This window comes from Vitis riparia, chromosome 15 (assembly GCF_004353265.1).
Source record: "Vitis riparia cultivar Riparia Gloire de Montpellier isolate 1030 chromosome 15, EGFV_Vit.rip_1.0, whole genome shotgun sequence".
Taxonomy (NCBI): domain Eukaryota; kingdom Viridiplantae; phylum Streptophyta; class Magnoliopsida; order Vitales; family Vitaceae; genus Vitis; species Vitis riparia.
Genome location: NC_048445.1, coordinates 9,788,306 through 9,814,493, shown reverse-complemented (window position 1 = coordinate 9,814,493; position 26,188 = coordinate 9,788,306). Strand labels below are relative to the sequence as shown.

General features: G+C 36.2%; 2 protein-coding genes and 1 non-coding gene across 4 annotated transcripts; 2 read left to right on the top strand and 1 right to left on the bottom strand.

Moving 5' to 3' along the window:
* Positions 1-12,646: 12,646 nt before the first annotated feature.
* On the top strand, positions 12,647-19,549 carry LOC117931614. 2 transcript variants are annotated; one of them, XM_034852599.1, is made up of 5 exons: positions 12,647-13,148; positions 13,861-13,959; positions 16,007-16,051; positions 18,343-18,480; positions 18,936-19,549. In XM_034852599.1, the coding sequence occupies exons 1-5, from the start codon at positions 12,759-12,761 to the stop codon at positions 19,290-19,292; spliced, it is 1,029 nt and encodes a 342-aa protein (XP_034708490.1). In that variant the 5' UTR covers positions 12,647-12,758; the 3' UTR covers positions 19,293-19,549. The 2 variants fall into 2 exon arrangements, with proteins under 2 accessions (XP_034708490.1, XP_034708491.1); XM_034852600.1 differs by lacking the exon at positions 16,007-16,051.
* Positions 19,550-20,639: 1,090 nt separating this feature from the next.
* TRNAW-CCA lies at positions 20,640-20,711 on the top strand. The gene has a single exon. It is a non-coding gene; the product is annotated as a tRNA-Trp (tRNA).
* A 1,947-nt stretch (positions 20,712-22,658) lies between these two features.
* LOC117932741 (trihelix transcription factor ASIL2) lies at positions 22,659-24,140 on the bottom strand. Its single transcript, XM_034854035.1, has one exon. It carries the CDS (start codon positions 23,865-23,867, stop codon positions 22,914-22,916), a length of 954 nt encoding a protein of 317 aa, XP_034709926.1. The 5' UTR covers positions 23,868-24,140; the 3' UTR covers positions 22,659-22,913.
* Between the last annotated feature and the right edge of the window lie 2,048 nt (positions 24,141-26,188).

Here is a 26,188-nt window from a genome sequence, read left to right as displayed (position 1 = left end):
TATTATTTGTTGGTTTCTTCCCAAACCCTTGCCCTCTATATTCCTCCCCAACACCACGAAGATTGATTTGCAACCTTGCTATATTCTTCCCCAACACACCACAAAGACTGATCTGCAGTCTTACTATCTTCTTCCCTAACACACCACGAAAACCACAATGCATGATTATAGAATAAATGTGGACCGACAATATACTAAACATTGTCCAGGATTAAGCTATCTTTTAACATGCAATTTCTGATTTAATCTTGACTATGGGCCACCTAATGTGTAGAGCCTAATGCCATCACGGGCTTTAGATGATGGGCCTAAGGCCCGTGAGTCCCAATAACCAATGGGTATGGTCCTTAAGGCAGGAGGGTATAAAAGGGCTTAGGTTTGTGTCTTTTGTATCAATCACATCCTTTTGAAAGAATAGAACCGCTCTCTCTCCTGCTCCCATTGCCTGAGAGAATCCAGAGAAAGGTGGTGCCCTCCATCAGCCTTAGAAGATCCGTACCGTCTTCAAATTCACACATGGATTCAGGTTGGTACAATTTTAATAGTAATTATGACATAATTTCTTCATGTGATTCAACATACGATCCTGTATGATCATTAAATAGAATATGAAATCTCACAATTGGTATCAGAGCCCAATGTTGAATCACTTAGAATTGGCATATTAGGGCAATAAAAATTGTACTGGCTTGTTTTTCCTTTTTAATTGGATTCAGCGTCAATTTGCAGTGGCTTGTTTTTCTTTTTTAATTGGATTCAGACGCCATTTCAAGCGTCAATTTGCAGTGGCTTGTTTTTCCTTTTAATTGGATTCAGACGCCATTTCAAGCATCAATTTGCAGCGCCCCTGGAGGCGCACTTCAGGCGCCTTTGAGGCGCCACTCAGACGCTCTTTTAGACGCCGTTAGGGTGCGCTTCAGCCAGTGCCATTGAGGCGTGGTTCAAGCGCTCTTCAGGCGTAGTTCAGGAGCCACTCCAACACCATTAAGGCGCCGTCTCCGGCGCGGTTCAGGGCGCTGCTTTAGGCGTCGTTTCTGACGTCGTTAAGGCACTGTCACAGGCGCCTTTCAGGCGTCCTTTGGAGGTGCACTTCAAGTGCCATCTCCGCGCGCCGTTAGGGTGCGTTTCCAGGCGCCGTTACGGCGCCACTGCAGCGCCATTGGAGGCGCTTCAGACAGCGCGCTTTAGGCGCGGCTTGTGCGCCCTTCAGGCGCAGCCTTCGACGCCGTTCTGGGGGGGTGCTTCGGGGTGCCACTGTAGGCGCCATCAAGGTGTTTCTCTCAAAGGGCCTTTAAGGCAGCATGATGTTACAGGCTGCCAACGCCATGAATGGCGTTTTTGATATATATATTTTTTTTAAAAAGATGGAAAAATGAGTAAGGCCACCCATGGGGCTCGAACCCACAACCACAAGGTTTTCAACCTTGTGCTTGACCAATTAAGCTATGAGACTCTTCTGTTTATTTATGAATTTTGTACTATAATAAATTTATGGTTTTGATGAATTTCTGTATTTTTTTTTTTTTTAGAATTTATTATTTCTTGTTACGTTTATGTTTAACGTTTCAAAATGAATAGGTTATCTATATATTTGTTGCCAAAGTGACTTATATTATATAATTTTATTCATTTTGAAGTATGAAACATGTTATTATTATTATTTAAAATAATCGGCCCAAAGGAAGATTATTTTAATAGATAAAGTAGTCATAAATATGTGACATATAATGTTTATCTTGCATTGATATGCTAGTCCAAAGACAGGCATATTGTGTTTGATTTTATTGTCAATATTTATGAATTAATTTTGTATAAGGATACCAATTACAAGTTAATATTTTTGTCCAAAGATTGAATATTAATGTTTGTGCTAGGTATCTTGCATGATGTTTATTTATTCATGTATGTATGATGCTTATGTGACTGACTGTGAGCTTTATTATTATGAATTCAACATCTTCTATATCTGCAAATGTTAATAACATTCCTGTGCTTAACGGCACAAATTTTAAGAAATGGAAAGAGCACGTTATAATTGTGCTCGGGTGCATGGATTTAGACTTTGCATTAAGGGAGGATCGCCCTTCAGATCTTACTAGTGCCAGCACTGCTGAGCAAAGGTCTACTATGGAAAAATGGGAGCGATCCAATCGCATGAGTCTAATGATTATGAAGTACTCAATTCCAGAAGCAATAAGGGGTGCAATACCTGAGGAAACCCAAGCCAAGGCATTCTTGGACCAGATAGCAAACCGATTCGCTGCAAACGAAAAGGTTGAGACAAACACTATTCTTAGTAAGCTTGTCTCTATGCGGTATAAAGGGAAAGAGAATATCAGGGAGTACATTATGGAAATGTCTAATCTTGTGACTAGACTCAAGGCACTAAAGTTAGAGTTGTCGGAAGACATACTCGTGCACTTGGTCTTGATTTCTCTGCCTACACAATTCAATCCATTCAAAATCAGTTACAATACACAAAAGGAAAAATGGACTTTGAATGAGCTTATTGCTCAATGTGTGCAAGGGGAGGAGAGATTGAAGCAAGAAAAGATAGAAAGTGCTCACTTGGCTTCCACATCTCAGGGATTTGGTACCAACAAGAAAAGAAAGAGGGACAATAAAGGAAAACAAACTGCAGTTTCTGGGACATCAAAGCAAAAGGAGCAAAAGAAACAAGATAAGGAGATCACTTGTTTCTTTTGAAAGAAGGTTGGTCATATGAAGAAGACATGTACCAAATACGCTGCTTGGCGTGAAAAGAAAGTTACACTTCTCAACTTTGTTTGTTCAGAAATTAATTTAGTTATAGTGCCTACTGACACTTGGTGGATAGATACGGGTGCAACTACTCACATAAGTGTCACTATGCAGGGTTGCCTAAGGAGCCGAATGCCAACTGATGGTGAAAGATACATCTATGTGGGAAATGGCAACAAGGCTGCAGTCAAGGCTATTGGTCTTTTCAGATTACAGTTAGACTTTGGATGTACATTGGATTTGGAAGAGACTTTTGTAGTACCGTCGTTTAGACGGAATTTAATTTCTGTTTCATGTTTGGACAAATTTGGATAATGTTGTTCATTTGGAAATGGAATAGTTAGTCTTTATCTAAATTCAAATATTATTGGTACAGGTAGTCTAACAGACAAACTATATAAATTGAACATAAAGGCCACTAATGGAAATGAAACCTTGCATTCAAGTAATTATGGCATTAAGCGAAAATTAATGAATGAAAATTCATCAATGTTATGGCACAAGCGTTTGGGTCATATTTCAAATCAACGAATACAAAGACTTGTGTCAGAAGGAATTCTTGATCCACTTGATTTTTTAGATTTTCAAGTCTGTATAGAGTGCATTAAAGGAAAACAAACAAATATGAGGAAAAAGAATGCCAATAGGTGCAGTGACGTCTTGGAATTGATACATACAGACATTTGTGGTCCATTTCCTACCCCTTCTTGGAATGGACAACAATATTTTATCACTTTCATTGACGATTACTCACGCTATGGCTATCTTTATTTGATTCATGAGAAATCTCAGTCATTGGATGTGTTCAAGAATTTCAAAGCTGAAGTTGAGAACCAACTAAGCAAGAAAATAAAGGCCGTCAGATTTGACCGTGGAGGTGAATACTATGGTAGATATGACGGATCAGGTGAACAATGTCCAGGGCCATTCGCCAAATATTTGATGGAGTGTGGTATCGTTCCTCAATACACCATGCCAGGGACTTCGAGCCAAAATGGTTTAGCAGAGAGGCGAAACTGTACTCTTAAGGATATGGTAAGAAGTATGATTAGTCATTCCACCTTACCAGAATCACTTTGGGGCGAAACCATAAAAACTGCAGTTTATATTTTGAATAGAGTACCAAGCAAAGCAGTAGCCAAAACCCCATATGAGTTATGGACTAGCAAGAAACCTAGTATTAGGCACTTGCATGTCTGGGGTTGTCCAGCTGAAGCTAGGCCTTACAAGCCAAATGAAAAGAAATTGGACTCCAGAACAGTGAGCTGCTACTTTGTAGGGTATTCTGAAAGGTCGAGAGGTTTCAAATTTTATGATCCCTCAACTAGATCCTTCTTTGAAACGGGCAATGCTAAGTTCATTGAGGATGTTGAGTTAAGTGGGAGAGAGCCAGTAAGAAAGGTGGTCTTTGAAGAGGAATCTGTTAATATTCCTATTATTACGACTGGACATGGTCATATTATGTTTAATGACACTATTCAGAATGTACAGTCGATAACAGGGATTCAAGACACACCTGAGATTCCTCCTGCTCAAGTTATGGAACCGATTCAATTTCATCAAGAGGTAACTCAACAACCTCAAGAACCTCAAGTACAAGTGCCACTAAGGAAATCCACTAGAGAAAGGAGAAGTACAATTTCAGATGATTATGTTGTATATCTCCAAGAACATGAGTTTGACATGGGTCTGGAAGACGATCCAATTTCAGTAAGTCAAGTCAAACAAAGTTCTGATTCTGAAAAGTGGATAGAAGTCATGAAGGATGAGATGAAATCAATGAAAGATAATGGTGTTTGGGACCTAGTAGAGTTGCCTAAAGGTGTAAAACCAATTGGTTGTAAATGGATTTTTAAAACCAAGCGGGATTCAAAAGGCAATATTGTTAGGTATAAGGCACGCCTAGTTGCAAAAGGTTTCACTCAAAAGGAAGACATTGATTATAAGGAGACATTTTCACCAGTTTCATCAAAGGACTCCTTTAGAATCATCATGGCACTTGTAGCTCATTATGATTTAAAGCTACATCAAATGGACGTTAAAACTGCGTTTCTTAATGGCAACATTGATGAGACAATATACATGGTGCAACCGGAGAACTTTGAGTCTAATGATTCAAAGCAACTTGTATGCAGATTAAAAAGGTCCATATATGGTTCAAAGCAAGCATCCCGACAATGGTACCGAAAGTTTGATCAGGTGATTACTTCATTTGGTTTTAAGGAGAACACCGTTGATCAATGCATATACCTCAAGTTCAGTGGGAGCAAATTTATTATCTTGGTGTTATATGTTGATGATATTCTACTTGCAAGTAGTGATGTGGGACTTTTGCATGAAACCAAGCGATTTCTGTCTAGTAAATTTGACATGAAGGATCTTGGTAATGCATCTTTTGTGCTGGGTATACAAATCCATAGGGATCGTTCAAGAGGTATACTTGGGTTCTCACAAAAGGCCTACATCGATAAGGTGTTGAGTAGATTTGGCATGATCAATTGTGCACTAGGAGACATGCCTGTAGCAAAAGGCGATAAGTTTAGTTTGCACCAATGTCCGAAAAATGAACTTGAAAAGAAAGATATGGAGAGATTTCCCTATGCCTCGGTAGTAGGAAGTCTCATGTATGCACAAGTTTGTATGCGTTCGGATATTGCGTACATTGTTGGAATGTTAGGCAGATATTTAAGTAACCCAGGTATGGATCATTGGAAAAAGGCAAAACGGGTTATGCGGTATTTATAAAGAACTAAAGATTACATGCTCACATACCGTAGATCAAGTCACTTAGAGATTGTGGGATATTCAGACTCCGATTTCGCAGGATGTCTTGATAGTAGGAGATCCACTTCAGGCTACATCTTCATGATAGCTAGATGAGTAGTTTCATGGAAAAGTGTTAAACAAACACTTATTGCTTCTTCCACCATGGAGGCAGAATTCATAGCCTACTACGAAGCATCAAACCATGGGATATGGCTGCGGAATTTTGTCACTCAGTTACGAATAGTTGATGGGATTGAGAAACCGTTGAGAATTAACTGTGATAATAAGGCCGCAGAATTATATTCTAAGAACAACTGAAGTTCGTCAAAGTCCAAACACGTTGACATCAAGTTCTTGGTTGTGAAAGAAAGAGTTTAGAGTCTTCAAGTATCGATTGAACACATAAGCACAAACTCCATGATTGTGGATCCGCTCACTAAGGGTTTGCCACCCAAAGTATATCATGAACACGTCACACATATGGGTGTTGTACACATTGATGATGTGCCAGTATAGTGGGAGTTTGTATTCAGACTTTGTGTTTATTTTCTTGATGTGATATTATGTTGTGTTATCTGTACAGATCTTGATTTTAAAGACTATTGTATTTGAATTCTCTGAATTAAAATGATGACTTTCAAAAGCAGTTTAGCATCAAGTGTTGAAAGTGGAATTTGACTATTTTTAGTCATAAAGTAGGACCAATTGGAAATAGACATATTAAAGTTCACATTCTATATAATTTACATGCTACACATCCATACTTGATCCATGTTGCTAATTTTGTTAATGTTGTGATCATTGATGGGCCTAGTTAAATTATGATTAACGAAAGCCGCTTTGATCCTATGTTAACATAATTAGTAGACCGGATTGTTTAAGGATATTTTGAATAAGATAGCAAAGATGAGCTCAATAAAGTACTATCATGAACATTGTTTGTAATATATATGTGGTCCAAGTGGGAGATTGATAGAATAAATGTGGATCGACAATATATTAAACATTGTCCAGGATTAAGCTATCTTTTAACATGCAATTTCTGATTTAATCTTGAGTATGGGCCACCTAATGTGTAGAGCCCAATGCCATCACGGGCTTTAGATGTTGGGCCTAAGGCCCGTGAGGCCCAATAACCAATGGGTATGGTCCCTAAGGCAGGAGGGTATAAAAGGGCTTAGGTTTGTGTCTTTTGTATCAATCACATCCTTTTGAAAGAATAGAACCGCTCTCTCTCCCGCTCCCATTGCCTGAGAGAATCCATAGAAAGGTGGTACCCTCCATCAGCCTTAGAAGATTTGTACCGTCTTCAAATTCACACATGGATTCAGGTTGGTACAATTTTAATAGTAATTATGGCATAATTTCTTCATGTGATTCAACATACGATCTTGTATGATCATTAAATAGAATATGAAATCTCACACTACAGACTACAACCTCTCAGACTATCGAACCTTCCCACTGCAACCATACAACCACAATATGCTACCTTCCCATCGGCAACGCACCAAAGATGAAAAATCTACACTCCGATAATGGTGGATTTTGGGTTAAGTAAGTTATTCTTCAACCGAGGCTTTTTTTAAAGGCTTTTGAAAGAGTCACAGGTTTGTTTCAAATTTTCACGGGTTTTCTTTTGCAGAGGAATATCTTATTTCTCTGAAAATTTGATTCTTGTTGTGATGGGTTTCTTTTGTAGGAAATCTGTTCATTAGTTTGTTTTTTCTTTTTTTTCGAGTTGACCAAGTTAACTCGAAATATCGGTTGAGTCACCTAAGTCCAACTGATTCAAGGTCGAGTCTAGGTATAAATTGTATCTGGTATCGGACTCGTCGCGGTCGACATCAAGGTAGATATGACTCAACCGAGTCGTACCGGACTCGGCCGATTTTTTGAACCCTGCTAGAGATAGATAGATAAATAGAGAGAGAGAGAGAGAGAGAGAGAAAGAAAGAGAGAGAGAGAGAGAGAGGAAACCCTAGAAAAAGAAGAGAGCTTCCTCTGCAACCCACGCCCACGCCGGTAGAAAGATGAGTGATCATCACCCAAGATCGTCGCCAATGAAAGAGGAGGGATCCACAAAGGTGTTGTAGTTTATTTTGACGCTTTTGATGCCTGATGCTCTCTGCATGTGTGTGTTGATGGCGGGTTGTGTCTAGGCCTTTGGCTAGGATTTGGAATTATGATGAAGCTACCATTCTCAACAGTTTTGACAATCATAATTTTCCTAATAAAGGAATTTCTAAACTCTGCATCATGAATGAGCTGGATGACAGCTTACCACTTGTTGCCTCACTTGATGGAAATGTTTGAATTTGGAAAGATTCAACACTATAAGAAAGTGTGAATGCTGTTGTGGACTGACAACAACAACAATCAAGATATCTGTATTCTGTTGGCAAGATATCATCTATCATGGCTTGGGATCTGGATAAAGAGCAACTTGTTTATTCAATTCATTCATCATCATATTCCAACATGGGCTTTGCTTATTCCCTGTATTGGTTCTTAACATTTTTACTCTCTTGAGCACAACCACACGTTAGGACGGTAGAAAGAGTAGTGGGAATTGGCTTTCAGCCAAGGCTGGATCCTGCAAAGCCTATCAAATGGTGTTATTTGATGATCCTCTCTTGAAAAATCATTATTATAGTGAACATTTAGGTGTGAGATACGTAAAATCTTACTTTCTCTTGCTTGGTCGTTTGATTGCCTTTCTCCATATTCTGAGTGCATTTGAGGCGGGTGAAATTAAGTTCCTTGATATGAGAAATGGCAATCATGCCTACCTCACAACTGATGCTCATACGGGGGTTCACTTTCTGTTTTGGCTATTCAACGACATACCCCCTTATTGCAAGTGGTTAAGCAAAACAATTCATCAAAGTCTTTAGCCTGGAGGGTTCACAACTATGCACCATTAGATTCAACCCAACCTCTATGGCCCAGAAGATTGGACCTGTGAGTTGCCTCACATTTCATCCATATTAGGTGTTACTTGTTGCTGGTGTTGCAGATGCTCTCGTCTCTATCTATGCTAATGACAACTCTCAAGCGTGATGAATGCATGTTCTTTCATGATTATCTGTTGAGGCAGCAACACATGATTCTCCTAGAATCTCCAATTACAATCGCAACATTTGAGATGGGCACACACGCTACAACACGCATGGTGAGAGAGTTTTCTAAGTTGCCTTTTCTTTTATTAAGTAGCAGCCGCATGGACTACAAGAGGAGAGCATCAAATTTCTTGACAAGAGTCACCATCAAGTTGTGAGAGAAGACCACCAGATTGGTCCTTTAAGAATGGCGCACATCATATTTGCGCAGAACCAAATTTCCTCTTAAAGATTGAGAACGTGGTTTTAGAAGAGAAACATCATCAGCATGTATTTTTTGGGGAGAACACAAGTAGCAGAATTTTTCAAGTGGAGATTAACACCAAATTTTTTTTCGAATAAAGGTTGAAGAGATTACATGATCAGATTTCGGTTTGGTGAAAGACACCATCAGAATCTTGGTTTGAGGACACAACCATATTTCGGTTTGGAGGGAGGACACTTGAGACCATCATTCTCCACTCTACACAGGACACGCAACCATGGTTTTGGAAAAATCACCCATATAACACCATCTCAAATAAAAATGACCAGCAAACATTCTTTCAATGAGGAATCACGCTTGGGACGGGTTTCGGAAGCAGATTATTACCAAATTTTTGGACGGGGCTGCATCCATTAGGATTCCGGATACCACCATGCATAGACTTACATGCTTAGTGGGATTATTAAAGGCCAATGCACCATGGAAAATATGGATAGCATGCATCAAGAGGAGTAGAAGATACCATGTAGTGACATCATTTTCTTCATTAAAAATCCTTCTACAACACGCACCAAAGAGGATCTCTCCGCAGGTCACACTGTGAAGGTGTACCCACCACACATATAAGCATGCACATGGCTACATAAGGTAAGTCCTAAAACCATTTTTTTTTTTATCTTTTATTCATCATGTTCAGTTGGCACATCTACTAGAATTTTGATTTTTTTAGTTTGATGGGATTTGGGTTATCATATTCATGTTTTAGATTCATTAATTTTAGTTTCTTTCCATGGTATTTGGTTTGTGTTTTTAGGACGTTATTCGATTACTTTGGTTGTTAATTCATACTAATATTTTTTTGTTCTCAATATTTTTATTTTTTATTTTTAATTCTAATTCATGATCCATTATTAAAGGTTATATGTTTTAGTACTATGTTTATCTTTCAAATAATCGTTAATTTTGGTTTTGGATTGACGTTAAATTAGTTTATATGGTTTTTATAATTTTTAGTTAATAAATTAATTAATCGTAAGTAGTATGCTCATGTCTAAAGCTCGTTAATTTTTTAAGTTTTGAATGATATTATATTAATTCATATGTTCTTCAAATTCCAGTTGTTTAATTTAGTGGATTCCATGTTATTTTGTCTTTTTAAAAAAAAAAAATTGTTAATTTTTAGTTGTGGTTTTATTTTATTAGCTTATTGTGATTTTCAAATAATCTTATTTTCATTTCCATTCTCAAAATAATTTTCCAAAATTCCAATTTTTTTAATTTAATTATCCAAAATTCCATTCTCAAAATAATTATCCAAAATTCCAATTTCGAAATTTAATTTTCCGAAATTCCATTATCGAAATTCCAAATTTCCAAAATTCTAATTTTTTAAATTTAAATTTCCGAAATTCCATTCTTGAAATTTCAATTTTGAAATTTAATTTTCCAAAATTTCATTCTCAAAATAATTTTCCAAATTCCAATTTTTTTAAATTTAATTTTCTGAAATTCCATTGTCAAATAAATTTTCAAAATTCCAAATTTAATTTTTTTAAGTTTCCATTTCCAAAATTTCCAAAATTCCAAACTTAATTTTTTAAAATTCTATTTCCAAAATTTCTAAACTTATTTTTTTAAGATTCCATTTCCAAAAATTTCCAAAATTCCAAATCTAATTTTTAAGATTTCATTTACAAAATTTCCAAAATTCTAAATTTATTTTTTTAAGATTCTATTTCCAAAATTCCAAATCTAATTTTTAAGATTCCGTTTCCAAAATTTCCAAAATTTCAAATTTAATTTTCAAAACTCCCATTTTCAAAATTTTTTAAATATCAAAATGAATAAATTTTCATAATTTCAAAATAATGAAATTCATGATAATAAATTCATAACAAAATAAATCATGTTTTGGTGGGGGCCCAATATTCATAACATTTCTTTCGAAAATAATTCAAGTAAATTGTGTGGTTGAAATTGTTTGGTTTTGATTGATTTTGTACGAGATGTTTTATACTTATCATTGTACACTAACCTTATTTTCATGACAACACTTTATTATATTCTACCACGGTATGCTCTCACCCTCACTTGTTTATTATTTCGTTATCATGACTTATTTTTTAACTATGTTTTTTTTTTTGTATTCATTGATCTCCTAAATAACTGTTATGTCTGCTTCACATTTTTTAGTAGAGACCCATTTTTTAGGGACTTAGAGGGGTCCTACGGTATTTACTGTACCTTCCCAATAAGTAATCTGATCCCTGAACCCAGACTCAGGTTTTTCGTAGATAACTTTTCCAACTAAATCGGGAATCATTTTAGGGGTTTTATTCTTACTTGTTTTCTCCTTTAAAAATAAATAGAAGTAAGTGACGACTCCAAATCTTTTCTAAAAATCATATTTTTTTCACCAAATAAATGAAAAGCGAGTTTCGCCGATCGAGTGAGAACGCATCATTAAAAATATAGGGTCCACAACAGCGGATAAAACTTTTATTAAATTTAGAATTATGTGAGTTTGACTAATTTAGAAAGGTTTCAATATAAATAGTATAAGGTTGTATAAAATTAAAAATATTAATCTCATTATAGTGAAATAATGTAAAATGTAAGAATGTTTTTTAAAATAATTAAAAATATAAAATATAATTTAAAATATTTTATATGATACATGACATAAAAACAAATTACATTTAAGTTTTAAAACAGATTTTTATTTTTAAAAATAATTCAAATAAATTTGATAATTGTTTTAAAAAATAATATAAACAATTTTAGTTTTAATTTTAAAAATCACTAAAATATTTATTTTTTGCATGGAATAATATAATAAGTAGAAGTAATTATTTACAACATATTTGAATTTGTTTTAATACAAATAAGTGTAATTATTGACATTTTAATGAAATTTTAGTTAAATAAAATTTTGTATGAATATTCTTTTTTTTTTAAAAAAAAAACCAATAAATCATATTAAAAAACACAAATGAATGAAAGTATGGTTTTAGATATTTATTCAAATATTCTTTTTAAAAAAATTATTTTTCCTCTAAACTTTACTTCTCATTATCTCAAGTTTTGGATCGAACTAATCCATTGACACAAATAATTCATGGGCAAAAATCAACTTATTTGAGCCTCGATGGATTGACAAGGCGAATCGTCAGTTTTTAGATATGAGACATCCATCCTAGTCACTATGGATACATTTGCTCAATTGACACGTCAGAATGAATCAATGTTAGACTTATTAGATCCTAAGTAATTCACGCTAAGTTTGGTTATTGGGAATCTCTAGAAAGCTCATTTTATGAAATTTATGAGAAATAAAAAAGAAAGGTATTGATACTTTATTTATCACCAAGTAAAGATGAATACAATAAGATGGGGGAGGAAATTCTTTGACATTAAATCAAAGAACATGTTGTTTAATCTTGATACCATAAAAAAATTCTCGAATATTGTGGGAATAGGTTCATCTTTGAAATATTTTTCATTTCCAACATTTTTCTATTAAGCTTTCCTCATTATGAATCAACTTTTAATGAGTTTCGGTTTGAAAAGTTTTATCAAATAAGACTAAAATATAACACATTAGCTTTCTTAAATTGGATATATTTTTTTCTAAATTAGTTTTATTTTACCTTTATAATAAAATATTTCTTAAAAATAAATAGGTAAATAAAAAAATTACTTAAAAATAAATAAATGGGTGGAGCTATGACGAGAATCCGACCCCATTTTGGTATAAACGTGTATGAGTCGGATCTATTCTTGAGACACTTGTCCATGATTCGCCATGAAGACTCCAGACAGCCTCTGTTTTCATCCATCTCAAATTCCCAAAAACAAGAAGAAGACGCCGAATTAAGAGAATTGGTTTCTGGGTTTTACGATTTATGTCTCAAACTCAAATGGGTCGGAGGCAAACCGACTCAGAACTGGGCCGTTGTGCGCTTCTGGCCCTCCTCTTCCTGGGTGCAACCTCCTGTTGCGTGGTCTACACTTTACTCTCTGCAGGCCTCAGACGCACTCCCACTTCTTCTGTTTTAGACTCCATTGAGAGTGGTGATGTTTTGGGGAGAGAAGAGGCGCAGTGCTGCAGAGGGATTGAGCATTTGGAGCTCTGGGGTGATGCTGTGAAATGGGGTGCTGATTTCAAGGTCAATTCTTCAGAGGAATGTTGTAGGGCTTGCAAGGCAATGTGCAGTGGCGTGGATGGGCCGTGTTTGTGTGATTCTTGGGTGTTTTGCGGGAATAGAGAGGCTTGTGGGGCCAAGTTTGGTGAGGTATGTTGCCCTTTTTGGGCTTTGGTGTCATTTTCTGTTTGTTTGGTGAAATTTATTAGTTGATCAATCATGACTGTGGATTTTCTCCTTTAAATTTTTGTGGGGATGGTTGACTGTTTGGTTAGAAATTTGAAAAACTGAATTGGGTTCTATATAAGAAAATTAATGCAGAAAAAATGTTGAACAAAACTATGGAAAAGCTACAAGTCAATGTAGTGAGTAATGAAATTCAGTCTGTTATTTGATCAATCCCTGTTGTAGGTTGTATTTTGAAAAAATAATTTTTATTTAAATTTTTTGTTCAGTTAATTGCATTTGGTTGGAAAGTGTGGAGAGCTGAATTGGTTTCTGTATAAGAAAATTAATAAACAATATAATTAAGGTAGAAATCAATGTAACGAGTAATGAAGTTCAATTTTTTTTGGTGAAAACTATTAAAATTTGCAGTGCAATATGGTCAGTATTGATTACATGGTGTTTGGTCTGTGGTGGGAGGGGGGAGGACATGGGTGGGTTACAACTCTCATGGATACATTGATCAATTTGGGTTGGTAACTTTCAGAAGTTTTGGAGGAGAGGAAGTGTAATCAAGTTAGGTCCTCCATTTAATATCACAAATTTGTATAATATTGTGGATATCTATGTTTTGTATGCATTTAGACATGCATTTTTAATGATTCTGAGATTCTTACCTTCTTATTCCTGCTTTTAGTGTTGGCTGAAGAAACAGAAGTATTCCTTCTACCCTGATCGGCGGGACTCGGGAGAGCATGTTATGTGGACTTCTGGGCTTATCTTTGGGAAAGGAGAGGTATATCATGTTCTGACTATATTGAGTTTCCATAGGGATAATCAAGACATAGTATAATAGGTGTGCAGTTGTCTTCCCACCCTTATAGTTTATCTGTTAAAATAGCACCCGAGCATGCAAAATATTCTTCTACTTGCTGGTAAGTATCTGTTTCTTGCCTGAAATCATTGAAATTGTTCAAAAAGGAATTTTGTATTATTGCTTTAGTTTTTGCTACAAAAGAACTCTCTTCTACTTTCTGAGCTGCTGCAAGTCAGAATCGTTTTCTGTAATTGCAATATTATAGAGAGTGGTTAGTGTAGCTTTGGATTTGCTGGAAAAATTTTGCACTAAGACCTATTGCAGTGATTTGGTTAAGGGCACTGCATGTAGTAGAGAAACTGTAGGACAGAAATTTTGTCTTTTCTTTAGTAAACTGGCAGAAACTGCATCTAAGCTCTGCTTTTGCATGGTGACTTGTTCAAAGCAAACCCATTGATTCAAAATTTTGATGTTTACCTTGTGTACTTTAAAAAAATTCCTTTTACCAAAGTTTATTTTATTCCAAATAAATGAAATGTAGAAGTTTCTTTCAGTCATTTAAGACCTTTTCACTATTTGAATGAACTCCATCTTATCTCACAATAAATTAGGACACTGAGGAAGTAACTCACTTGGTTTCTTGATTTACAAGGAAAAGGTTATGAACTGGCATCGCCTTTAGCGAAAATAGGGGGGAAAACAATATTATATCATCAGTAAATATTTAAAAAAAAATTATACTGAATTAAGTTTCCTGATTTGACTTAATTACATTAAAAGAAATATTTACATGTAAAACAGCAGGCATGCCAAAGAAGATGTTCACCAAATAAAATTAAAATCTAAAATCGAAGCCAAATTATTGTAACTGATCAATGAAAAGCCTACTTGGAGTCACTAATCTTTGGCAATCATTTATTTATTTGGTTTTGCTTGGCATATAGGTGTATATTCACTATTCAACTACATATCCTCAAGGCTCAATATAAAGCTAATTGTTAACCTAACGGATCAATAAAGAACGCACCTTCCAATTCAAGCAGCAATCCTCATTTCAAGAACTTGAAAAAGATAATAACATTTTGCATTAGAAATTAATTTATTGAAAATTGTTTCTGGCTAGGAAAAACAAAGATTATTCTTGGGCTTTAGTGATACAGTCCTGATTTGCCTATCCACATGCAATCTAGATTTTGACCATGACATTTGTTGCAAGATTCATCTCTAGAACTTTAGAGAAAATTTTGTTGTGTAAAAATGTTTTTGCTTAGGTACGCCATATTTTTTACTTGATTGTATGACAAAAATTTAGGTGTGGCTAGTTAAAAGTGAAAAAGACAAAATTGTTTTTAGCCTATAAAGATAACAGAACAGAAATAAATTGGAGAAAAATAAGAAAATCTAGGTTGAGTCATAGAACTCTTGTTGTACACTGAATATGTTTTGAGGGTTTTGGGTCTCTTTAGCTTCCTCTTTTCTTTATGAAGGAATTTTCATCCTTCTACTCTTTATTTGTTGTTCATCGATAAATTTCTTCATTTCCTATAAAATCGTTTGACAAAACCTCTCCTATTGTCTTTTTTTTCTGTTTAATATGCTGCAGAAAGATTTTGATTTTTTTGTTCCCCTTTTATTCTATCAAATACATGAGAGAAACAATTGAGGAGAAATGAGGAAATTCAAGAAGCAAAGAAGTGAGAAGAAAAATAATCTATTTTAAATTGCAAAGTTATGGAAAGTAGGGATCTATTCTTATGAGGCAAAAAGCAATTCCATGTCATATGGGTATCATAAATATGGTTCTGTAAGGAAAACAGAAAATTTCAACAGATCAGGGATGAGCTTTTAGTGCAAAGGGAGGGCCATGTCACTGTCCTTACAATGATTATGATGGAAGGAAGATTCCTCGTACTGTGTCAATCTCAATACTAGTGTTGTGCAATGAAACATGCTTGCTTTTTCTCTTTCTGATGCAAAAACTACTGAATTTCGGAAATTCATAATTTCTTTCCTATTTTTGCTGTAGGCTATTGTTGGTTTGCAAACAGAATATGGAGTTCTTCATATAGAAGTATGTTCTTTCCCTACATGTTCAAATGCCTAACATTCTATACATTGATGCCATTACTTTAATCATGTTTTCTTTTGATATTTGATTTGTACCTTGGGAAGATAAGATAGGGATCACTTCGTGGTAGGTTTGGGCCCAAACTGAAACCATCCCAACTAAAGCCGCCCTATACCAATTTGGGTTTTTAAGAATATGTGGTCAGGGTATGTGAAATGTTAATAACTGTTGCAAATCCATTTAATTTTTATGAATCCCAACTTCGTTGTTTTCCTTGTCATCTTAGCAAGAAATGAGGCATTTAGAAAAAAATATAAATTCTTTCTGATAGGCTAACAGAGAATATGCATTGACAAGGGCCAATCAAAAAGAGGCCTCACTTCTACTACCCTGGGAGTAGACAAAGGGTGCCAAAAAGCTATAAGAAAACAAAAAACAAAAAAACAAAAATTATGAGACTGTATAATCAATGAAGTGACACAAAGGAGGACTCATCAACAACAACAACACCTGAATAACCTCTACATAAAAAAAAAATAGGGAGCCAATAAACGTATCTTTCAAAGGTGGAATCGATTGCCCTTACCCTTCTAAAGGTCATATGTTTCCTCTTTTGCCAAATAGACTAAAGCAAACAGAGAGGGATCAGACTCCAAACCGAACTGAAATTTATGTTCTTGATCCTTCAAACTACCTAGGGGGATTGAATAGGTTGTCCAAAAGTTTAAGTGCAATTTTAACTTTGATTAATTCTTTTAGTTCCTATTTATCCAAGATTAGTTTTGGTTGCTTTAGGGGTGTATATAATAGTAGAAGAATCAATTAACACAATGAGACACACAATATATGTGGAAATCACCATAGATTTCTTCGTCTGCATAAAACCAAAGGTTTCAATTGACTGCAAGTAAACCCATTAAATATGTAAAAGAAAGTACAAAAATTTACCTGACCTACACACAACCTTCTCCCAAGGGAGACTTATCTGGCTAGCACTTACTCTGTGCTTTCATGTTTTTAACACAGCTCCACATGCTCCTTCAAACTGTCTGTGATCAACCCACCAAATGCCTTTCTATAGAAAGGACTTCCAAGGCACGCACAAACAAAGAGTGCTCGCTTGGACGCTTAGGTGCCCAGGGTACTTGAGCAATCATTTTTGGAGCCTCAAGCATTCTCCCCCCTTTTTTCAATACTCGAGCTTCTCTACACCCCTTTTCATGCTCTTGGTGCAAGTTCGTACTGCCATTAGCCTATGATCATGTCCAAACTGTATGCTTACTTCCCTTACTACTTTGAAGATCTTCTATCAAATAGCTTGTTAGGCAAAAAGTTGCTTGGAATTGCGCAACATCGAACTAGTGCATATTTGGTGCAAAATTGTCGACCTAAACTAGCTAATCTAGCACAAGAACACTTTTATTTCCCACAAAACTCCCATTCCAACCTACTTGCCATTTACTTTCAGCTTAGCCACAATGGAGGAGAATAAGGTTGGCTGACTCCTTGTTGCTTCTACACAAACAACACCAGTTAGGTAAGAGGCATTTCTCTTCTTCTTATCTGGTCCACCATTAATATCTTCTCCCAAATGGCCTTCTAAGCAAAGAAACATACTTTTGTGGCACCCCCCAAGCTCCAAACTTCTTTTGCTGGAAAGGAAACTGCAGAGGGAGCTTCCAAAAACTTAAAAAAGACTTGACCAAGAAAATCCATCCTTTGAATCTTTCCATACCATCCTATCCTTGCAATCACACCTCCACTTTTTGAATTTGATGTAGAGAAGTCTCCACAATAGCTAACTCCTTATGATGGGAATTGCTTGAAAACCAAGGATTCCAAAAATCACCATCTCCCACCACCTCCCCAACATCACCAATTCAGTCATCTTTTGACCTTGCAATAGAAAATAACTTAGGAAAAGAATCCTTTAGAACAACTTCATCTCACCACAAATTGTGCCAAAATCTCACTCTTCTTCTATTACCTACCTCAAAGCAAGTTCTTTCTTCAAACACCTCCTATCCTTTTCTAATTGCTTTTACCCAACTCCCTACTCTTTCCTTTGCTCACTAGAACTCCATCCTCCCTCCTCTTCATATTACCCAACATTGCCTGTCTCCAAAACTTTTCCTCATTGTTTTAGAACCAGGGCCCAACTCTAGTGTCTTTTCCCCATGAGCCCCAAGTAAAGCACATGCTTCCTGGTCATCATTAAAGTTACTTCCATATATTTCATGGTTCACAAAATGATTATTGCCCCTAAATTTTACAGTGATCTTTGATTTGTGCAGCTCTTCCCAGATTGTGCCCCTCATTCTGTTGCCTACATTCTTGAGTTGCTGCGATTGCGTCATTGTGTGGGTTGCCAACTTTATCGTGCAGAAAGCCGGGGGACCTCCTGGGATTCACAGGGAAATCACATAAAAAGCGTGAGATTATCATGATATTTTCCATTATGCCTTATTTTTTGAGCAGACTAATGCAGAATGTCTGTTAATGTAGTTTCTAGGTTTATCTTTTTGTTTTGTTTATGCTAAATTTTAGTTTTCCTGTGACTATTCGGAATGGCTTAAGCTAAAAGGATGTCTAATGCAAAGCTTAAAACAGGCATGAAAATAGGCCTCCTATATATATATATACGCGCTGAGGAAAGTTTCTCAAATGAGGAAGTATTTATTCAAATCAATTCTGAGATAGTTAATGGCTTGAGCTGTTTGGTTTGCAAGTAATATCTTTCCCAGATTTTAAATTCCTAACTCCAAAATTCCAACTATATATGGATCCAAACTGAATGTCAACAATTCTTTGTTGGTATGTTTATGAAATAATGTTACCGGGTTGTCACAGTTTTCTAACTTGAACACCTTCTCATTCTTCTATTTAGGCTCCATTTGGCCCTCCTTTTGCGCTGATTCAAGGAACACTTGCAGCGCATGGGACTATGTTTAAAGAAATCCCAACAGAAGAATGCCCCCGGATAAGAAGAGGATCAGTTGCATGGGTTGGTTCAGGCCCTGAATTCTTCATCAGCCTAGCAAACCACAATGAGTGGAGTCAAACATACACTGTGTTTGGTTCTCTTCTTCCAGAAGATCTGGAAATCACTGAGAAAATCGCACAGCTTCCCACCAAACCGGAGGTATGGAGTAACATTGATGTCTCTGTACTGGACGAACCAATTCGTCTGCGCTTCATCCGAGTCCCATTCCCTCACAAACAGAACACCTCTAGTCAATCTTAGTTTACAGTCACTTTCTCATCAATCTCTTTTGTAATTCAAACTTTTTAACATTAATTCATCTTTTTCAAGTCGTTTGTTGATCATATTGAGTCCATATGAATGGTTTGTAAATAAAGAGGGCATAAGTGAAAAATATAGAATGAATATGAAGTCAGGTTCAAAATGCTGTTGGTGTAATCATAATCATGAAGGTGTTTGATCTTTGGCTGTACCATTTTATGATGCAGCAGATGTATCTATACATTCTATTCTTCTTATGGGCTCTGAGACCCAATTTACAGTATGATCCTAAAACATTTCCTAATACTTGAAAACATTTTTTATTTTTAGAAGTTTTAGGGTGGGTCAACCACATTCACAAGAATATTTGCAAGGTCATCATCTGCATTGGAGTGAGTTGAATGGTTAGGGTGCCTCAAAACATGGTAGCCCCATGTGCCCAAGTGCCCACATATGACTTGGGCAGAGGCTAAGGTTCCTGATCCCTGAGTTAAAATATTTGACTGTATAACAAAATATTTTGAGATAAAGAGGATAAGCCAAAGATGAGATGTCTTTGTAGAGAAAGTAATCAAACAAATTTGTCATAACATGTCATGTGTAAATTTGTTTTTGTTGCTTTATACTCCACTTGTGCAATGTGTATTAGTTGGATTCATTTATTTGTATCTTATTGGGTTTTTATTAATATGAATATTGTTTCATTTGTTTGTATTATTATCCAACAATTTCGATTCTATCACACATGTATTAATGATCGGCATCACGGGTGTGAATTCATGTCGATACGTCATATTCATATCATGTCAAAGTTCAAATACTCGACTAAATAGATGAATCAAAATATAAAATAAGCAATGTGTATTAGTTGGATTCATTTATTTGTATCTTATTTGGTTTTTGTTTATATGAATATTGTTTCGTTTGTTTGTATTATTATCCAACAATTTGGATTCTATCACACATGTATTAATGATCGGCATCACAGGTGTTAATTCATGTCGATATATCATATTCATATCATGTCAAAGTTCAAACACTCCTATCGAGCAGTTGAGCCAATAAGAGCAGTCGAATCAGACTAAGTAGGTGAATCTAAATATAAAATAAATAATAATTAGATTAAAAAATATAAATCATAATTATTAAATAAATAACATGTTATGTAATCTATTTAATCCTTTTAATAATTAATTATTATTTAATAATCAAATTAAGATATGTTTATAATTTAGTTTTGATTTATTTATTTAAAATGAGTTAAATATATTAAAATTATAATATTATTAAATAACTAACTTTGTTGTAAATTGATTATAATAATTTTGATGTGATGAGTACACAAAGGGATCCGTGGCGCAATGGTAGCGCGTCTGACTCCAGATCAGAAGGTTGCGTGTTCGATTCACGTCGGGTTCAATCCCCACTAACCCTTCCCTTCTTTTCTCAACTTCCAATTTATTTAATTATGTTATATTGGATTGAATAGGTTTATTAAACACGTCATGTCCAACAGTCCAAGTTGTTGGGACTTGGGGTTGAAACCTTCCATTTGAAAAAGGAAAATATTAATTTAAAATTTTTTGAATATAAATAAAATATATTTTATTTAATCATATTTATGAATTTTTATTTAAAAATCAAAATACCATGTAAGTAAAAATTTTGATTTTATAAATAGAAAATTGCTTTAATTATTTTCAAACGCGTTTTCTTATTTTTTATTTTATTTTCTGAAGAGTAGGTTTTTTTTTTTCAATTTATAAAAATATTAAAATAAGAATATTTTAATCATTATTTTTATAAAAATATTAATTAGTCTATTTATATCAAATAAATTACATTTTAATATATATTTTTTCAGTTCAAAAAGTTAGAAATTTATCTCATTTTTTCAAATACTTTTATTCCATAACATCTCATTCCAATTTTCCCTTACATTTTCCTTTAATTCATTATGTCATATTAATACAATTATTTTGGCATTCAAGGCTGCTGTCAGCTTCAAAAAAAAAAAAAAAAAAAAAAAAGAGGAAAAGAAAAATGTAAGTGGTCCACCTTTGTGCCCTTTTTTTCAAGCCACATTCAAGGCCCCTGTGGAAGGGAGTACGTCGTCTCACACAATGGATAAGCCCATGGGGAAGAAGAAATCCAATTCTCCAATGAAACCAAACAAATCTTCAACACAGCCATACTCACTGCACTGCCCTAAGAACACACATTCAATTCAAGAGATGAGCATCATTCTCACCATCTGAATTGAGTTTAGTTCCATTCAACCAGCCAAACTCAAGGAACAACACAACACAACATTTTTACCCATGGGTGTGGGGGCAGGATTAAAAAGAAACTGATAGACAGAGTGGGTATCAGACTGTGAGGTCAGCTCAATTTTGATTATCTTCAGGTCCATTAAATCTCAGTCGAACAGGACAGGTTGAAAGGATCTGGGTTTTGGCAGCCCCGCTTTCAAATCAAAGATAAGGCTACATCTGGCTCTCCTGATTCACCTCCCAAAACCATCATAAAAAGAAGAGAGAGTTGTAACACTTGCAGGACCGGTTTCTGGAACAACTAGGCTTCCTAAGACATCGGAAAATCCCACCTCTTCAAGCCACTCCTAGGTTTTGGATACAACCTTAGAGCTACTATACACATACTTGGTTCCCGTTCCAATGGAGAGTTAGCAAGCCAATGACTCAAATACCAACCCAAACCAAGCCCTAACCTCTATGATTATGGATACAAAGACCGGGAGAATGGTCTCAAGTCCACCTCTAGAATACCACAAGAAACAACAGGAGGGGGATCTAATTATGCTGAAAGCTTTTTCATTCAGAAAAAAACCATTTAAACTCCTCCACACTCCCTCTTGTATTGACTCTAGAAGAATGGTTGTTGATTCAGGTAATGGAAATTTTTTGTTGGCATCATTTCCTTAAGGCAGCTTATCCTCTAGCTATCAAGGAAAAAATCACTGGCTTTCTGCTAACTTGTAGGACAACATGGCACAAGGTTGGAACCATATAGGCTATAGTTAAACACCCAGATCACAACTCTTAGTGAGGATCTCAAGCCGAGCTACAAAATTCTGGAACTGGGTTTATGCAACCCAGTTCAAATTCCATTTCCTAATGCCATGATCTGATCATGATCTGATCAAGGCCCACAAAAGAAGTTCCATCAACATTAACTCTCCAATCTTTCTGTAAAATCTACAACAAATCTCTTAAAAACCGACCCTCTTCAAACTAGTCCCTGACATCAAATTCTCCTATTTTTGGTTTCCCATTCCTAAACTGGTAACAAACATGCTACAGCACCAAGCCAAAATGAGAAGTATTGGAACAACTCAAGCATCAGAACTGCCATGAACACAAATAAAACTATTACTTATTACTTCTAATTCACAGTGTCAAAACTAAAACTACATCTATCTGAGAAAGAACAAGCAAAGGAATCGTAGATCAGTCAAAACTAGCAAAAATTGGCACTATAAGAGAAATGGACACAGAAATCAAAACCCAAACTTACAAATGGAACCCGCGGAGCCCCACCATTTCCCCCAAGTTTCCGCCTTACACCAGATTTTTTAACCTATGATTCAATGGATGATAAGTTCTAATACTCCGGCGATGAGGTCATTTTCTTAGGCTTCTTCTTCTTCTCTGATAATGCATTGGCAAATGCTTCCACAATCCGCTGTTGGGACTCCAGAATCATCTCCGTCCGCTTCATCTCCATGTCCATGCGCATTGCCTCGACCTCCCGGGCCATGTCCATCTTCTTCTGCTCCATTTTCGCAAACCCATCTCCTAACATCTTTATCGCTGCCACCATCTCAGCCACCGGGTCTCCACCGCTTCTCTTGCCCATGGCCGGCCTCGCCCGATCGTTATCCCCCAAAACCCTGGACCCAAAATTAGGGCTAGGGTTAGGGTTTTGATCAAAATTTCCATAAATCTTCGCCATAGGCGGCGAGTCCAAATGCCCGCGACCAGGGATTCGAATTCGAAACCCGGCACCGGGTCCGCCGCCACTGCCGATTCCGTTACTCATCAAACCCTGGAGGCTCCGAGTATTACCAATGCCTCGTTTGAGACCACCATCTTCATACAAATCCTGATCATCGTCCTCGTCATCGTCCTCACCATCAGAGCCCGATTCGACGGCAGCGGTGGAGGACGGCCCCTTCTCCATGGCATCCATCCTCTTGAAGTGAACCCAAGACGAGTTGAACCGGTGACTCGGCGCGTTCATCGACCGCTGCAACTCCGTCCGGTAGCGTTTCCGGAGCTTCTCCATCTTGTGGCGGCACTGTACGGAAGTCTTGGGCGGACTGGACAGCGGGCACCGCCGCGAGACGGCGTCGGCGACCTCCTGCCAGTGGTTGGCCCTAAGATTCCCACGGCGGAGGGCGTACCACTTGTCCCGATACGAATCGATCAAAGCCACGGTCTCGTCGTGGGACCAGCACGGCGGAGGGAGCCGCCGGGAGGAGGGTGGCGCGGGAGAGGGCTGTTGCTGGGGCGGAGGCAGAGATGGGTCCTGCGCGGGCGACGTCGTACTGGCCATGGAAAAGTGGGGGTGAAGGATAAGGATGGAGCAGAGGCGCAAGATAGAAAATAGGAGGAGGAGGAGGAGGGGGAGGAGGAGGAGGTGGAGGTGGGGTTAGGTGACATAATTGATGAGGTTAAAGAGGTGGGGGGTGTGGGGTGGGGGTGGTGGTGGGGAGGGGTGTGCGGCTGATTTCAAGATCTAAAAGGATGAGACCACCGCAATGGGGGATGGTGAGGCGTGCTAACGTGCGCTGTGGGCGTTAAAGCTGCGCACCACCACCACCACCTCCTCCTCCCATTCCCACAATCCCACCCACCCTTTCCCTTTGGTCCACTCATAAATTTATTTATTTATTTATTTGTAAGTTAAATAAAATAAATAAATAAATAAAAACAAAAAAAGGAAAAATTCTGACTGATGGCCACCACCCGTCCACCACCACCATCATCATATTAACCACCACCGCCCACAAGTGGTGGCTCTGACCTTTTTTGTGTTGAGAGTTGAGAGTTGGGAAGTCTTGGGACTTGGAGGTGGTGGGTGGTGGGTGGTGGCCTTTGTTTTTTTCTTTTGCGCTTTTGGGGAGGTGGCTGCTGGTGCCTTTCACTGTGACAACAGACAGGGGCCATTCCTCCACAATTTCATTTACTTTTATTCTCCCCTTTTCTGTCACGTGCCCAGTCCCGTGTTACATATGAATATTAGGGTCAACTTTTCTTAATCACCACCTAACAAGTCAATAAACTAGATTTCTAACATCTTACAATTCCACTAACCTTTAGCTTATCTTTATTAATAATAACAATCATTATTACATGGCCTTACCTAAGTTACCATTATTAAAAATAAGGGTTTAATACACTTTATCCCCTCAATCTCTCACGTGTTTTGCACATTACCCCTTTAGGTTTAAAATCGAATACATTGCACCATAAGCTTCTTAAATTGTAGCACTTTGCATTTTTCATTGGACGATGTTAGTTTAAGTGGATGAAAATGTCACATGGAATGCATGTGACTGACTAATAAATGATAGATTTGTAAATTCTTAAACCTAAGAAGTTGCTCACCCTCCCTTAGTCTTCGTCTTCATTTTAGTTTGTAATATATTGCACTCTTAACCCTATTTGGTTACTAAGAAAATGTAAAAACAAAACAAATCAAAGTTTTTAAATTGTAATATTCATCGATCTTACTACAATTAGTTAACATAGTTGAGTAGAGATTTCAATTTCCTTATAGAAACCAGATTAGAGAAAACCCATAACAGCCCAAAATTCCAATCTCCCCTCTTTCCTTTATTTTCTCAACAACCAAACAATAAGAACATGTAAAGTCAAAGCACCCAAATCCCACACACAAACAATTTCACCCAAATGGGTACCATTCAAAATCAACCCCGGAACCAAAAAAAAAGTCATTCCAATAATCACACTAGAAAACGCCCATCTACAGGCCCCCAAATTTCAAAACTCCAAACTCCCTTAGCTCATTCTTTAGAGGTGGAAGATCTATGATGCCTAAGAAAAAAAAAATCTATGATTAGGGTTTGAAGATTGGAGTAAGGAGGAGGAGAAGACAGCAAGAAGGCGAAGACAAAATGTTGAAATTGTTGACCACCTATAAAAGAGGGAAAATGTTGAAAATTACACTCCAAATAGGGTTAGGGTTTGATGAAGACAAAGATGAAGACGAAGACAATGAGAGTTGTTTGAGGATTTTTGGGTTTGAGAATTCATAAATCTACTATTCATTAGTTAGTCACATGCATAGCATGTGATATTTCTTTCCGTCCACTTAAACTAACACCGTCCAAAGAAAAAGGCAAAGTGTTGCAATTTAAGAAGTTTGGGGTGCAATGTATTGGATTTTAAACTTAAAGGGACAATGTACAAAACACGGGACAGATTGAGGGGGAAAAGTGTATTAAACTCTAAAAATAATCACTAACCACAAAAATGTAAGTCTTTATTAACTAAAAACTATTTTTTATAGCTGTTTTAAAAAGCAATTATCAAACCAACCCTATATTATAAAATAAAAAAAATACAAACTCATTCGAATTAAGTTAAATTATTATTAAATCATTAATTTAAAACTTATTACTTATTTTTTTTACTTTAAGTATTAAAGTTGTTTTGTAAAATTAACTTAAAATTTATTTTAAATAATCAAAATCACCATAATTAATTTTAACTAATATTTATTTCATTAATTTTAACTTATATTTATTTTTATTAATTTTAAACAATAAATCCATTTATAAAACACCTTATTATAGTTACGTAAAATGAATATAAAATATTTATTAAAAAAATGAATAATAAATGTGGAAT

Coding starts and splice junctions, on each gene's coding strand:
- LOC117931614 (XM_034852599.1), top strand. CDS start 12,759: ATGTCTCAAACTCAAATGGGTCGGAGGCAAACCGACTCAGAACTGGGC. Junction 13,960..16,006: donor TTATCTTTGGGAAAGGAGAG/GTATATCATGTT, acceptor TTTTTGCTGTAG/GCTATTGTTGGTTTGCAAAC. Junction 16,052..18,342: donor ATGGAGTTCTTCATATAGAA/GTATGTTCTTTC, acceptor TGATTTGTGCAG/CTCTTCCCAGATTGTGCCCC.
- LOC117932741 (XM_034854035.1), bottom strand. CDS start 23,867: ATGGCCAGTACGACGTCGCCCGCGCAGGACCCATCTCTGCCTCCGCCC.